Raw genomic sequence first — 15,802 nt, 5'->3', positions numbered from 1 at the left:
GGAGAAGTGATTTTTTATTTACCTCCAACAGTGAAGCGTAATGTACGAAAGATTGAGAAAATTCGTGTTAGAATTATTAATCTTACTTTTTCGGTCATATTTAATAATATATATATATATATATATATATATATATATATATATATATATATATATATATATATATATATATATATATATATATATATATATATATATATGTCGTACCTAGTAGCCAGAACGTACTTATCAGCCTAATATGCAAGGCCCAAGTTGCCTAATAAGCCAAGTTTTCCTGAATTATTATATTTTCTCTAATTTTTTTCTTATGAAATGATAAAGCTACCCATTTCATTATGTATGAGGGAAATTTTTTTTTATTGGAGTTAAAATTAACTTAGATATATGACCTAACCAACCTAACTACTAACCAACCCTACCTAACCTAACCAACCCTACCTAACCTAACCTATCTTTATAGATTAGGTTAGGTAAGGTAGCCAAAAAAGTTGGGTTAGGTTAGGTTAGGTAGGTTAGGTAGTCGAAAATCAATTAATTCATGAAAACTTGGCTTATTAGGCAAATCGGGCCTTGCATAGTAGGCTGAGAAGTGCGTTCTGGCTACTAGGTACGACATAAATATATATATGTATATATATATATGTCGTACCTAGTAGCCAAAATGCACTTCTCGGCCTACTATGCAAGGCCCGATTTGCCTAATAAGCCACTTTTTCATGAATTAATATATTTTCTCAATTTTTTTTCTTATGAAATGATAAAGCTACCCATTTCATTATATATGAGGTCATTTTTTTTTTATTGGAGTTAAAACTAATGTAGATATATGACCGAACCTAACCAACCCTACCTAACCTAACCTAACCTATCTTTATAGGATAGGTTAGGTTAGGTAGCCTAAAAAGTTAGGTTAGGTTAGGTTAGGTAGGTTAGGTAGTCGAAAAACAATTAATTCATGAAAACTTGGCTTATTAGGCAAATCGGGCCTTGCATAGTAGGCTGAGAAGTGCGTTCTGGCTACTTGGTACGATATATATATATATATATATATATATATATATATATATATGTCGTACCTAGTAGCCAGAACGCACTTCTCAGCCTACTATGCAAGGCCCGATTTGCCTAATAAGCCAAGTTTTCCTGAATTAATATATTTTCTCTAATTTTTTTCTTATGAAATGATAAAGCTACCCATTTCATTATGTATGATGTTAATTTTATTTTATTGGAGTTAAAATTAACGTAGATATAAGACCGAACCTAACCAACCCTACCTAACCTAACCTAACCTATCTTTATAGGTTAGGTTAGGTTAGGTAGCCGAAAAAGGTAGGTTAGGTTAGGTTAGGTAGGTTAGGTTGTCGAAAAACAAATAATTCATGAAAACTTGGCTTATTAGGCAAATCGGGCCTTGCATAGTAGGCTGAGAAGTGCGTTCTGGCTACTAGGTACGACATATATATATATATATATATATATATATATATATATATATATATATATATATATATATATATATATATATATAAATATATATATATATATATATATATATATATATATATATATATATATATATATATATATATATGTCGTACCTAATAGCCAGAACGCACTTCTCAGCCTACTATTCAAGGCCCGATTTGCCTAATAAGCCAAGTTTTCATGAATTAATGTTTTTTCGTCTACCTAACCTACCTAACCTAACCTAACCTAGCTTTTTTTGGCTACCTAACCTAACCTTACCTATAAATATAGGTTAGGTTAGGTTAGGTAGGGTTGGTTAGGTTCGGTCATATATCTACGTTAATTTTAACTCCAATAAAAAAAAATTGACCTCATACATAGAGAAAAGGGTTGCTTTATCATTTCATAAGAAAAAAATTATAGTAAATATATTAATTCAGGAAAACTTGGCTTATCAGGCAAATCGGGCCTTGAATAGTAGGCTGAGAAGTGAGTTCTGGCTACTAGGTACGACATATATATATATATATATATATATATATATATATATATATATATATATATATGTCGTACCTAGTAGCCAGAACGCACTTTTCAGCCTACTATGCAAGGCCCGATTTGCCTAATAAGCCAAGTTTTTATGAATTATTTATTTTTCGACTACCTAACCTACCTAACCTAACCTAACCTAACTTTTTCGGCTACCTAACCTAACCTAACCTATAAAGATAGGTTAGGTTAGGTTAGGTAGGGTTGGTTAGGTTCGGTCATATATCTACGTTAATTTTAACTAAAATAAAAAAAAATTGATCTCATACATAATGAAATGGGTAGCTTTATCATTTCATAAGAAAAAAAATTGAGAAAGTATATTAATTCAGGAAAACTTGGCTTATTAGGCAAATCAGGCCTTGCATAGTAGGCTGAGAAGTGCATTCTGGCTACTAGGTACGACATATATATATTATCTTCTCCTACCACCCCCATTCTTGTGTATGTACACATATATATTTGTTTTATTTGAACTTTGTTACAAAAAAGGTGTTACAAATAGGGTACAAAGATGGTTATCATAAGTTGTCGAGTTCCTCCAGCTCATCAGATGGCGAGCAGGATCCCTGAATGCAGTGCGCATTTCCCCTCTGTATCGCCACGCTGAGGCGCTGGAAAAGAAAACTGTCAGCTCTAGGGTCCCTTGTGGTTTCAATGAGCTTAGAACCCAGTTCCTTAAAAAAACTGGTAGCACTTTTACCCCAGGCACCGAGTGTCTAAGAAGCAATGGGGACAAAATTGAAGTGGTGATCCAGTTCTCTGTACTTACGGGATTTGGCTGCTTCCCTGTGGGTGGCAGCGCCACCTGGTTGTGCAACACTGAGGTTAATGTAGGTGTTAGCCAGGGTTGATACGCACGTGTAGTTCCACACCAACTGCTTGCCGTTCTTCAAGGGGTTCACTGTGATACCATCTGGGCGAACAATAAGAGCATCAGAGTTACGAGGTGTTAAGTAACAGAGCTCTCTTTCAGCTGGGCATCCAGCTGTGGTGAGGCTCTTCTTGATGATGTCGTTAACATCACTGTGCCTCGAGTGCTATCCCCCTGTGCTTTGGCAGAGTAGGCCATGGTGGCCGTACCTGTCGGCCACCACCTCGCCACAAATACACCTATATCTGGTGTGGATTGGGGCAGCAAGGCGGAGGGCCACAGCAATTCGGAGGGCGTGTGGTGTGAGACGCGTGCCAGTTGCCGACATTGGGGTTGCTAACAGGAAATCCTCTGCATGTGGGGCTGCTACTGCTGTGAGGCGAGCAATGTCGTGTTGTGTTGTTGCAGCACCCAGGCACTCTGCAGCAACTTGGTACAATGGGGCCATCCCAGCTCGATTGCTTGTGAGTTTTCGGGGATGGTGGTTGAGGTGATGGGCCTGCTCAAGAGGCCCACTCTGTGGCACAGCGTGTAAAATTGGGATCATGTACACCTGCCAGCTGATGTAAGTGGGCAGGTAGAATTTCGTTCACAAGGTCGTCGGATGCCGATGAAGAGGACAGGAAAGCTGGAACAGCGATTTGCGTTGCTGTTCGAACTCCGAGGCCTCCAAGTCTTACGGGAAAAGAGGCATGTTTCCACTGTAGGTCATTAAGAGAGAGTTTAAGGGCTTTTTCTAGCATTGATTTCAGTAACCGGTCATACTCAGCTAGTTTTTGGCTACTGTAAGATGGTGAACACCTCAGAAAATAGGTTAACCTGGGGAGGGACAGACATCTGGTGATGAGGTAGAGTGCATCATGAGCATCAATATCCTCAATCCTCCCATCTATCCTCTTAAGGTAGGCGATTTTCATATCAAGGACCTCATTGATGGCTTTCAACCCCAGGGGAGCTCCTAGGAGAGTGCTGTCTTCCGGTTTAATTTTATGGATATTTGGCAGAAGACCCTCTATTCTCTCTACGATGCCCTGGTTGGAACATATTATTTCACATTTAGAGGGGTTCAGGGTAAAGCCTAAAACTGCACCTTGCTCCTGGATTTTTCTGATGTCCTCCGGGAGGGAGTCTTGGGAACCAGCTAGGGTAACATCATCCAAGAAGCAGATGTTAAGCTCACTGGACAGGACCTCTGTGACTTGTTTGATGACTAAGCAGAAAAGGAGAGGAGCAAGGGGTCACCCTGTTGGACGCCTTCTCGCGAGTCAATTTCATGTTCGCCAAAAAGTAGCTTTAGATCCATACTGTAGCATGAATGTACAAAAGGGAAGAGGAGAGGGAAATGATTACGAACTGCACGGAGTACAGCATCCCTCCGCACCAAATTGAAGGCATTTTTGAAATCTAGCTTGATAAGGGCCTTTTCGTCTGTTGGCGATGAAGGCTCGGGCTGCATGGGCTGCCGCCTCACACCCTTGTGGAATGCCGAACCCGAGCTGTTTTGGCTTCAGTATGTTGGCCGCTGCATCACTAACTGTTCTTGCAGCTGCCTTTGCGACGAGACGCCGGAGAGAATTGCCCACAGCTATTGGCCTGATCCCTCCATCCTTTTTCTTCAGAGCACAGAGATGCTCCAAAAACGATAGGTCTTATGGTCTCTGGTATGTTGCCAGCTAGACATGTGTTGGTGAATCTGGTTAGTTCCACCAAGAGGTTCTTTGCAATGTCACCCAGTGCAGGGTTGAGCATTTGCTTCATGTGGTTGGGTTTTAGTCCTGTGAACCCACCTGCTGATCCTGTTGGGAAGGACAAGGGTCCTTTATGAACCACAGATTCAGACACCTAGAGAGGTTCTGCTCCGGTAGGCCCCCACTTGTACAATGTCGTCCTCACGCGGAGCCCTGGGTGGGTGTTTCTCCCTTAGGGTTAGAGCTGTTGTGGCATCTCTGTCGGCAATTGAGTCCTCACTGGTGATGACTCGTATTGCGCCAATAGTGTTTCCTTCTTCTATTTTCTTGGTGACTGATGTTCCGAATTTTGATGTCTCGGATATGCCACTGTTGCTCTTCCTGCCGTGGGTGTTTCTCGCGCGAGTGGGAAGGCGCACCTGGTTGTCCTCCCTGGGAAAATCATTTATAGCTTTGATGACTGAGGCAGCTAAGGTTTTGTCTCTCCGTGCAGGGGTGGCTAGACATATGTTGCCAAACTGTAGGAGGTTGTGCCATGCTTGGGTCGTTCCAGGAGAGTCGTTGACCTTTCTCAGGAGGGCAGATAATTTGGCTGCTGCATGGGGGCGGGCTGCTTTAGGGATTTTTTTAGGGATATATATATAAATATATATATATATATATATATATATATATATATATATATATATATATATATATATATATATATATATATATTTATATATATATATATATATATATATATATATATATATATATATATATATATATATATATATATATATATATATATATATATATATATATATATATATATATATATATATATATATATATATATATATATATATATATATATAGCTAACACAGCCCCTGTACCTCCTATTCGACTGTTTTACAGGAACTTCTTTTCGACAGTTCATAAAACGGAGGAAAGTATCCTAAGAGATATTATTAATAGGAATATTGGAACCCTTGGGAGGTGGGGATATTTGGTGAGGGTTAAATACCCCGAAATTCCCATATCTTTTCAGGGGTCATAGTTGTGTAGAGGGTTAAAGTCATACCAGCTATGCCAGTTATTGTGAAGCATCTGAGCTGGCTAGGGTTCGAGTCTCCTGGTGGGGGTTGTTGTCTAAAGTTATTTAATTTGGAAAGTTGTTTAAGGGAAAATAGTAGAGGGGCTGTTCCCAAACTTGCACACAGAAGTAATAGCATATGCGACCAGAAGGCCAGGTGGCAGGATGTGCAGAATACCCCCGTTGAAGAGCAAAGGCGCAACAGGTACTCTGAGAGAACTCTATCAACATTAGAGGCCCAAGACTGTTCAAAATGCTTCCACTGCACATAAGGGGCATAACTGGCCGAACGCTCACAGAGTTCAGGAGACAACTTGACAAACATCTCCAAAGGATACCTGATCAACCAGGCTGTGACTCATACGTTAGGCTGCAAACAGCTGTATCCAACAGTCTTGTTGACCAGTCCTGCAATGAGGAGGCCTGGTCAACGACCAAGCTGCAGGGTCGCTGAGGCCCGGAATCTCCTCAAGGTAGGTAAGGCAACTTCAAACTTGCAAGTTTAGGCAAGTTAGTGCATAAAACATAGACACGGTGTTCTCCCATATTAACAGGAGCTTGATGAAAAATGTGAGTAACCTCTCACTTGCTCTAGTGCCCTTAGGAGGTGGGAATATTTTGGGGGAATAAATACCCAGAAATTCCATCTCTTTTAAGGGTCTGAGTGGTGTAGTGGGTTAAAGGCATACCAACTATGCCAGTTTTTGTGAAACATCTGTGCTGGCTAGGGTTCCAGTCTCCTGCTGGGGGTTGTTGTATAAAATTGTTTAACTTCAAACTTGTTAGTTGTTTATGCATGGTTTTTAGTGCATAAAGCATAGACGCAGTGTTCTCCCATATTAACAGGAGCTTGATAAAAAACTTGAGTGACTTCTGACTTGCTCTAGTGCCCCTTGGGAGGTGGGGGATATTTGGGAAGTTTAAATACCCCAAAATTCCCATCTCTTTTAAGGGTCTGATTGGTGTAGTGGGTTAATTACATACCACCTATGCCAGTTGTTGTGAAGCATCTGTGCTTGCTAGGGTTCGATTCGCTTGGTGGGGGTTGTTGTCTAAAGTGTTTTAATTTCCAACTTGCGAGTTTAAGCATGTTAGTGCATAAAGTATAGACACGGTGTTCTCCCATATTAACAGGAGCTTAATGAAAAACATGAGTGACCTCTCACTTGATCTAATGCCCTTGGGAGATAAGTATGTTGGTGGCAGTGGGGGGGGGGGGGGGGTGTTAAATACCCCAAAATTTCCATCTCTTTTAAGGGTCTGAGTGGTGTAGTGGCTTAAAGTTGTGCCAGCTATGCTAGGTGTTGTGAAGCAACTGTGCTGACTAGGGTTCGAGTCTCTTGGTAGGGATCTTGACTAAAGTTGTTTAACTTCTAACTTGCGAGATTAAGCAAGTTAGTGCATAAAGCATAGACACGCTGTTCCCCCATATTAACAGGAGCTTAATGAAAAACGTGAGTGACCTCTCACTTCCTCTAGTGCCCTTGGGAGGTGTGGATGTTTTTTTTTTTAAATACCCCCAAATTCCCATCTCTATTAAGGGTCTGAGTGGTGTAGTGGGTTAATCACATACCACCTATGCCAGTTGTTGTGAAGCATCTGTGCTTGCTAGGGTTCGAGACACCTTGTGGGGGTTATTGTCTAAAGTGTTTTAACTTCAAACTTACGAGTTTAAGCAAGAAAGTGCATAAAGCATAGACACTGTGTTCTCCCATATTAACAGGAGCTTGATGAAAAACTTGAGTGACTTCTGACTTACTCTAGTGCCCTTGGGAGGTGGGGGATATTTGGGGGGGGGGGTTAAATACCCAGAAATTACCATCGCTTTTAAGGGTCTGAGTGGTGTAGTGGGTTAAAGGAGTACCAGCTATGCCAGGTGTTGTGAAGCATCTGTGCTGGCTGGGGTTCGAGTCTCCTGGTAGGGGGTTGTTGTCTAAAGTTTTTTAACCTCAAACTTGTGAGTTTAAGCAAGTTAGTGCAAAAAGCATAGACACGGTGTTCTCCCATATTAACAGGAGCTTGATGAAAAATGTGAGTAACCTCTCACTTGCTCCAGTGCCCTTGGGAGGTGGGGATATTTGGGGAGGGGGAAATACCCCGAAATTCCCATATCTTTTAGGGGTCTGAGTGGTGAATTGGGTTAAAGGTGAAACTGCTATGCCAGTTGTTCTGAAGCAACTGTGCTGACTAGGGTTCGAGTCTCTTGGTAGGGTTGTTGACTAAAGTTGTTTAACTTCTAACTTGCGAGATTAAGCATGTTAGTGCATAAAGCATAGACACGCTTTTCCCCCATATTAACAGGATCTTAATGAAAAACGTGAGTGACCTCTCACTTGCCCTAGGGCCCTAGGGAGGTGGGAATATTTGGGGGATTAAGTACCACAAAATTCCTATCTCTTTTAAGGGTCTGAGTGGTGTAGAGGGTAAAAGGTGAACCAGCTATGTCAGGTGTTGCGAAGCATCTGTGCTGGCTAGGGTTCGAGTCTCCCAGTAGAGGTTGTTGTCCAAAGTTGTTTAACTTCAAACTTGCGAGTTTAAGCAAGTTAGTGCATAAAGCATAGACACGGTGTTCTCCCATATTAACAGGAGCTTGATGAAAAACGTGAGTGACTTCTAATTTGCTGTTTTGCCCCTGGAAGGTTTTGATATTTGGGGGGTTTAGTACCCCAAAATTCCCATCTCTTTTAAGGGTCTGAGTAGTGTAGTAGGTAAAAGGCATACTAGCTATGCCAGGTGTTTTGAAGCATCTGTGCTGGCTACAGTTCGAGTCCCCTTGTGATATTTGGGGGTTGTTGTCTAAAGTTGTTTAATTTCAAACTTGTGAGTTTAAGGAAGTTAGTGCATAAAGCATAGACACTGTGTTCTCCCATATTAACAGGAGCTTGATAAAAAACGTGAGCGACCGTTCACTTGCTCTTTTCCCTTGGGAGGTGGGGATATTTGGGGGGGGGGGGGAGGAATAAATACCCAAAAATTCCCACCTCTTTTAAGGGTCTTAGTGGTGTAGTGGGTTAAAGGCGAAATAGCTATGCCAGGTGTTGTGAAGCATTTGTGCTGGCTAAGGTTCGAGTTTCCTGGTGGAGGTTGTTGTCTAAAGTTGTTTTACTTCAAACTTGTGAGTTTAAGCAACTTAGTGCATAAAGCATAGACACAGTGTTCTCCCTTATTAACAGGAGCTTGATGAAAAATGTGAGAGACCTCTCACTTGCTCGAGTGTCCTTGGGAGGTTGTGATATTTGAGGGGTTAAATACCCTAAAACTCCTATCTCTATTAAAGGTATGAGTGGTGTAGAGGGTTAAAGGGGTGACAGCTATGACAGGTGTTGTGTCACATCTGTGCTGGCTACGTTTCGATTCTCCTGGCCGGGGTTTTTGTCTAAAGCTATTTAACTTCAAACTTGCAAGTTTAAGCAAGGTAGTGCATAAAGCATAGATTCATTATTCTCCCACATTAACAGGAGGGGCCTAACAAGAGCAAGAGCAAGATATAGCTTAGAAAAAACACTAGGTGTTGTTAGTAATGCTTCGATTAATAAATCCCAGTGTCTTATTTGCCTTTTTCCGAACATTTAAGCATTGATTTTTTTTTTAAATTCTTACTAATCATAACTCCCAGATCCCTTTCGCAATCCGACTTCGCAATTTCAACACCATCTTGCTTTTATCTTGTAACCCTATTATCATTACCTAGCTTCAAAGCCTTATATATATCAGCATTAAACTGCATCTGCCAATCGTTTGACTATTTCAAAACCCTATTTTGATCATCTTGAAGTGATAGTGAGTCTTTCCCGTATTTATTTCCATCTCGATTTTTGTATTATTAGCAAATTTGCAAATATTGCTGCTCAAACCTAAATCTATATCATTTATGTATTTTATGAATAACAGAGGTCCCAGGACAGAACCTTGAGGCACTCCACTTACAACATTTTCCCATTCTGACTTAACCCCATTGATACTAACTCTTGGTTTCATTTGGTATAGCCATGCCCTAATCCAACTTAATTTATATAGCACCCCCAATACGCAATGCCTCTATCATTTTAATCAGTCTTTCATGTGGCACTGTATCAAAAGCCTTGCTAAAGTCAAGGTACACAACATCACAAACCTTACCACTATCAACTGCCTCAATTATGCTGAAATAAAATGATAGCAAATTTGTTAAAAATGAACTGCCATTCGTGAACCCATGTTGTGAATCATTTATTAATTTATGTTTTTCAAGATGAAGACGAATAGTATTTGCAGTTCTCGATTCAAGTAACTTTCCCACAATAAACATTAAGCTAATTGACTGCTAATTTGACGCTTTCTTGAACATTATCTCCTTTCTTGAAAATTGAAACCTTATTAGCAACCGTCCACGACTCTAGCACTCTGCCTGACTATAATGATTTTTTAAATATGGTAGACAAAGGCTTGCAAAGCTTCTCTTTGCATTCCTTGAGCACCCTGGCAAACACTTCGTCTGGCCCTGAGAATTTGTTTGACTTGAGTTTAACTGTTTATTTAATAACATACTCCTTAGTAACTGCTAAACTAGTCAACCTGTACTTTTCCCCACTCACATAGACTTGTTCGGCTGAAGGCATAGAGTTAAGTTCCTCTTTGTATTTACTAGAGATAAAACATTTATTAAAAATAGCACTCATCTCTTCGTCGTTATCATTTATCTGACCTGTCCCAGTTTTTAATGGACCTATCCTTTCCCAAATTTTTGTTTGATATAGCTGAAAACAAACCTTAAGATTTGTCTTTGCTTGCTCTGCTATGCAAACTTCATAGTTTCTTTTTGCCTTCCCTATCTCTTTTTTACATTTCTCACCAGTTGGACGAATTCCTGTTCTAAAATGACTTACCCATTCTTTATCCCTTCGTACCATGCTCTCTTTCTACCTATAAGTTTCTTCATATCCTTTGTTATCCATTTCAGATCATTAGTATTCGATCTATTCAGTTTGTATGGTATAATACGTTCCTGTACTTTGCTTAGAATATTTTTAAATAAGTTATATTTTGAATCTACATCGAAATCCCTTTTTACATCACCCATCGCTGGGTTTACGTCTCGCTCCAAGGAGGTTCCACCCTCCATGCTTTTAAATCTATTTTACCCCAAAAAAATCCTAATGCTATTTAAATCAGTTTTTCGAAAATTGGCATTCTAACATAATTTTCCCCTACAAATCAATTCCATTCTATACTAAATCTGATTTCTTTGTGATCACTGTTCCCTAGCTCCCTCCCTAATTTGATGTCATTCATTTGTGCTTCCCTGTTAGTTAATACTAAGTCTAAAGCATTATTTTCCTATGTAGGTCACTTAATGTGTTGCTTAAGAATGTCATTGTCAATTAATTCAAGAACATATTCTGCTTCATTATTCCCAGTTCGGTTAATCCAGTTTATTCCACTAAAATAAGACACCCCATGACACAAATCCGTTTGAATTAGATGATCTAGATATTTCATCCGATTGATGCTTTAATTTCAGTCTAAATTTCTGGGGCATGTATCTAACTCCTATCATAAGATTTTGAACTTTTTCGTTTAATTATAGCCAAATAGTTTCTGTGTGTGGCTCAGTTTTTATTCCCTTTTTGAGACTACATTTCAAATTTCATAGCCTAGCATATATATATGGCTACTCTCTCTCCTCGTTTAATATTTGTATCTGTGTGAAATAGTTTAAATCCGTTTATTTGACATCAGCTAATAGTTATTTGTTTTCTATATTCATCCATGTTTCGGTAAGTGCAATATTATCTATTGTTTATTTGCTAATAAGAGCATTTAAAAAGTTTATTTTGTTTCTTAGACTCATACTGTTATGTAATATACCTTAAGTGTAAAGCTATTTTGAGGCCCTTCTCTTTTCTTGTTCATTTTGCCTTTTATTTTAACCCCCCCCCCCCCCCAACACATACTTTTATTGCCTCCTTTCTCCATATCATTTCCCATACCACTATCTATTAAATATCGAGTTGGCAACAGCAACAACTCCAGACTTGGATAAATGCACCCCATCCCGAGCATACTTGTCATGCCTTCCATAAAAGTGTTCCCAGTTATCAATGAAAGATATTGCATTTGAGTTACAATATTTGTCCAGTCGGCAATTGACATCAAGTGCCCTCGACAAACATTCATTTCTAACTCCCTTTCTGGGAAGAATGCCACATATGCCTGGGATTCCTCCCTTGCTCCTAATTAAGTCTATGGCTGTTTTAAACCTCAGTATCAGTGCCTCACTCCTAACTCGTCATTCATCATTTCCAACGGCACTGATACAGATAATGGGTTTGTTCCCATTTCCAGCTATTCATGTTGTTTACTATATCACCAATTCCTGCTCCAGGATAGCAAACCCTTAACCTGTTCCCCCTATCTTTGACAAAAAAGCTCTAATCAAATACCTCACCTGGGAAACTCCCACAACCAAAATTCGCTTAGGTAGTGCCTTACTTTTTGAGAACCTTGAGGGACCTGCGCTCCCTTCGTTGCCATACCTTTCGAGCGAACTACAGTCTCCATACAGCACTCGTCTCCCAGCACTGTGAATGAGTTGGAAGTCTTTATGACATCTGTAGGCGGCCTCGTCAGAGTCTTTTTAAGTCCCTTGTCGCCTACGATATTCTAAGATGAAGACCCTCTACTGATGCTCTTCAACTTTGCTTCCTCCTGACGTTGTTTCCATCTGTCTTAGCTCCTGCATGTGTCGTAGCTCCTCCCGCAGGAAATCCAACTGTGTTTTCAGAGCTCCACATAGCTCCATCACTAGCAGCAGTTCACTCACTACACCTTCCATTTGTATTATCAACACAATTGGAGCTCCAGCTAACTCACCCTCTCACTGTGACTGACTGCACCTGACTGGAGCTTGATAATGATAATAAAGTTACTAGATACGAGCTACACGCTGTTGAGATTTTAAAGTCGGATTGCGAATGGGATCTGGAAATTATGATTAGTAAGAATTCAAAACCAAAAAATAATTGCATAAATCTTCGTAATAAGGTAAATACACCACTGGGATTTATTTATCGAAGCGTTAGTAATAAGACACCTGGTGTTTTTCTTCAGCTATATCTTGCTCATGTTAGGCCCCATTTAGATAAGGTTTTTGTTTAGGTTGCCATTCCATAAAAGGGACATAAATTTACTAGAACGAGTCCAGCGTAGGATGATGAAGTTAATCACGCAAATTAGAAACATGTCAGATGAGGAAAGAGTGACAAAGTTTCAATTACATTCTCTAGAAAGGTGAACAATTAGGGGTAAGGTAACAAGATAAGGGACATCCCCATTCTCCCCAGAAACTCAATACTGGGGGCCTGATGGCTGAGTGGACAGCGCTTGTTATTCGTAGTCCTTGGGGTCCAGGTTTGATCCTCGGTGGAGTTTTTTTCACCCTGACGCATTCTGTTCACCTAGCAATAAATAGGTACCTGGGAGTTGGATAGCTACTACGGGCTGCTTCCTGGTGATGTGTGTGTGTGTGTGTGTGTGTGTGTGTGTGTGTGTGTGTGTGTGTGTGTGTGTGTGTGTGTGTGTGTGTGTGTGTACTCACCTAGTTGTACTCACCTAGTTGTGTTTGCGGGGGTTGAGCTCTGGCTCTTTGGTCCCGCCTCTCAACTGTCAATCAACAGGTGTACAGATTCCTGAGCCAATTGGGCTCTATCATATCTACATTTGAAACTGTGTATGGAGTCAGCCTCCACCACATCACTGCCTAATGCATTCCATCCGTTAACTACTCTGACACTGAAAAAGTTCCTTCTAATGTCCCTGTGGCTCATGTGGGTACTCAGTTTCCACCTGTGTCCCCTTGTTCGCGTACCACCAGTGTTGAATAGTTTATCCTTTGAAGGTTTATCATACCTTTGAACTTTTTCCAGCTTCGTCTTGTGCTTGACAAGGTACGGGCTCCATGCTGGGGCCGCATACTCCAGGATTGGTCTTACATATCACACATGTGTGATATGTAAGAGTGTGTGTATGTGTGTGTGTGTGTGTGTGTGTGTGTGAAAATTAGGATTAAGGACTTGCCGAAACGAGATGCGTACTAATGGCTGTACAAGAAAGTAAGATCTCTTGTACAGTATATATAAATGAAAATCATAAAAAATAAAAAAAATATCCAAAGGGTACGTGATCAAGTAGGTTGTGATTCATACGTCAGGCTGAAAGCAGTAAACGTCCAACAGCCTCGTTGACCAGATCATCAATCAGTTCAGAGACCAGGTTGCAGGGACCAGAACCAATGCATGGTAACCGCAAGGTAAGACAAAACAATAAATATGTTTGAAAAGTTTAGATTAAAAATGACGTGGATAAATACCTTCAAAGAAATTATATTTTTCTTATGTTCTTATGTCCCCTACAAGTACTCATCAACTTCTCAAGTTGAACAACATATGTTCCCAAGCTGAACATCTAACCTTCTCAAGGTGAGCAACTTACATTCACAAGGTTTACGGCTCACTTTACAAATGTACCTGAAGGAGGGACTCACCTGATAATTTCCAGGTGACCTGAAACCCAAAGATGACCTGGGTGGTGAGAAGCATCAGGGAGAGAGCCAACGAGGTCATGCCGAATGATCACTTCCTACAACCTGTAAGACTTGAATTTGAGAGAACTTCTTGCTCCGAGGATTCCGAAGAGTTGAAGACCGTGAGGACTGGTGATCGTGAGTTCTTGGGATCGAAGAGACTGGTGACAGTGAGTACTTCTGATCGTAGTGACTGGTGATGCTGGGTACTGTTAATCGTTAAGACAGGAAAGTCTTTACAGTAAAACGTTAGAACTATGATCTGTGGGAACAGCAGCAGTTTATCCAACAGTCAGGAACAGTTTAGTAACACATTGTAAGAACATTCAAGAGGTTACAATTAAAGGAATATAAAGAAAGTTAAATATTGGAAAATGTTTTGGAAAGGTGTCTTGAAGAGATGATGATCGCTGCAAGGGAAGCTATGTGTACTGAGGAGTTACTGAGTACTGGACAGTGGCCTTACTGACGTCTCCCACAGACTGCACGCTTGTGTGCCTGTGAGGCACCGCCTGAGGAGCACATCATTGATCTGTAAACATAAACAATGAATGCCAGAGCGAGACCTTTGTAGGCACTTGCTACACTGTAGCCAACTAGAGTTTTTCTCTCTCTCTCTCTCTCCCTCTCTCCCTTCCGCTCTTTTTCTCCTTCTCTTCCTCTCTTTTTCTCCTTCTCTTCCTCTCCTTTTCTCCTTCTCTTCCTCTCTTTTTCTCCTTCTCTTCCTCTCTTTTTCTCCTTCTCTTCCTCTCTTTTTCTCCTTCTCTTCCTCTCTTTTTCTCCTTCTCTTCCTCTCTTTTTCTCCTTCTCTTCCTCTCTTTTTCTCCTTCTCTTCCTCTCCTTTTCTCCTTCTCTTACTCTCCTTTTCTCCTTCTCTTCCTCTCTCAATTTCTCTCCCTCTCTATCTCTCTTTCTCTCCCTCTCTCCCTATCTATCTCTGTCTGAGGAAATTCGTGATTTTTGTATAAGTTCAGTGTAGGTTAGACATATATATGAATGAGTTTGGGTGAATAGAAATAGGAGCTGCCTCATATATCTTATCTCAATTGTCTTGATACTAAAAGTGGAAGATTTATTGAGTGAACATTTGCTATTGCAGGCAACCCGTCCTCTTAAAAATAACGTGCTTTTCGCTCGTATGTGCTCTATGGCCCAAAATGGACGTAATTTTAAATGAAATCGGCTCACAAAAATGACGTATTGTCCATTTTCTGTTTGATTCGTGTGGCTTACTCGGTAAGGTTAGGAAAGGAAACATTCAATTAACGTTTTTCATGACGTTTTGAAACTTTAGGAGAGTTTTCTGCCTTCCTAACCTACCAGAAGACACTTAACTTACTGTTTTGGAAAAAAAAATGCAACATTTATTTTAAACTAGCTGTACCCGGCCACGCGTTGCTGTGGCTCAGCAACGCATGTATGTTACTGAGCCACAGCAAGCTTCCCCTGTCTCCCAGTCCTCCCCACCATTCCTCCCCCCTCCCCCGTCCCCTCGTCCTCCCAACCATTCCTCACTCCCTCATCCCTTTTTGCTCCTCCTCATCCCCCACCCCAGCATGCCCTCGTTCTCCTAACCATTCCC

General features: G+C 40.5%; 1 protein-coding gene across 1 annotated transcript in view; it reads right to left on the bottom strand.

Annotated features, from left to right (window-relative positions):
* The window catches only part of LOC138354040 (uncharacterized), a 129,583-nt gene extending 114,905 nt beyond the window's left edge, over nt 1–14,678 (bottom strand). The window contains exon 1 of the mRNA XM_069307755.1: nt 14,182–14,678. Coding sequence (XP_069163856.1) covers nt 14,182–14,260 — 79 coding nt within the window. The 5' untranslated portion in view covers nt 14,261–14,678. The remainder of the gene's footprint in view (nt 1–14,181) is intronic.
* Nucleotides 14,679–15,802: the final 1,124 nt, after the last annotated feature.

Source organism: Procambarus clarkii, chromosome 61, assembly GCF_040958095.1.
Source record: "Procambarus clarkii isolate CNS0578487 chromosome 61, FALCON_Pclarkii_2.0, whole genome shotgun sequence".
In the NCBI taxonomy this organism is placed as follows: domain Eukaryota; kingdom Metazoa; phylum Arthropoda; class Malacostraca; order Decapoda; family Cambaridae; genus Procambarus; species Procambarus clarkii.
This window is presented reverse-complemented; position numbering and strand designations above follow the sequence as displayed.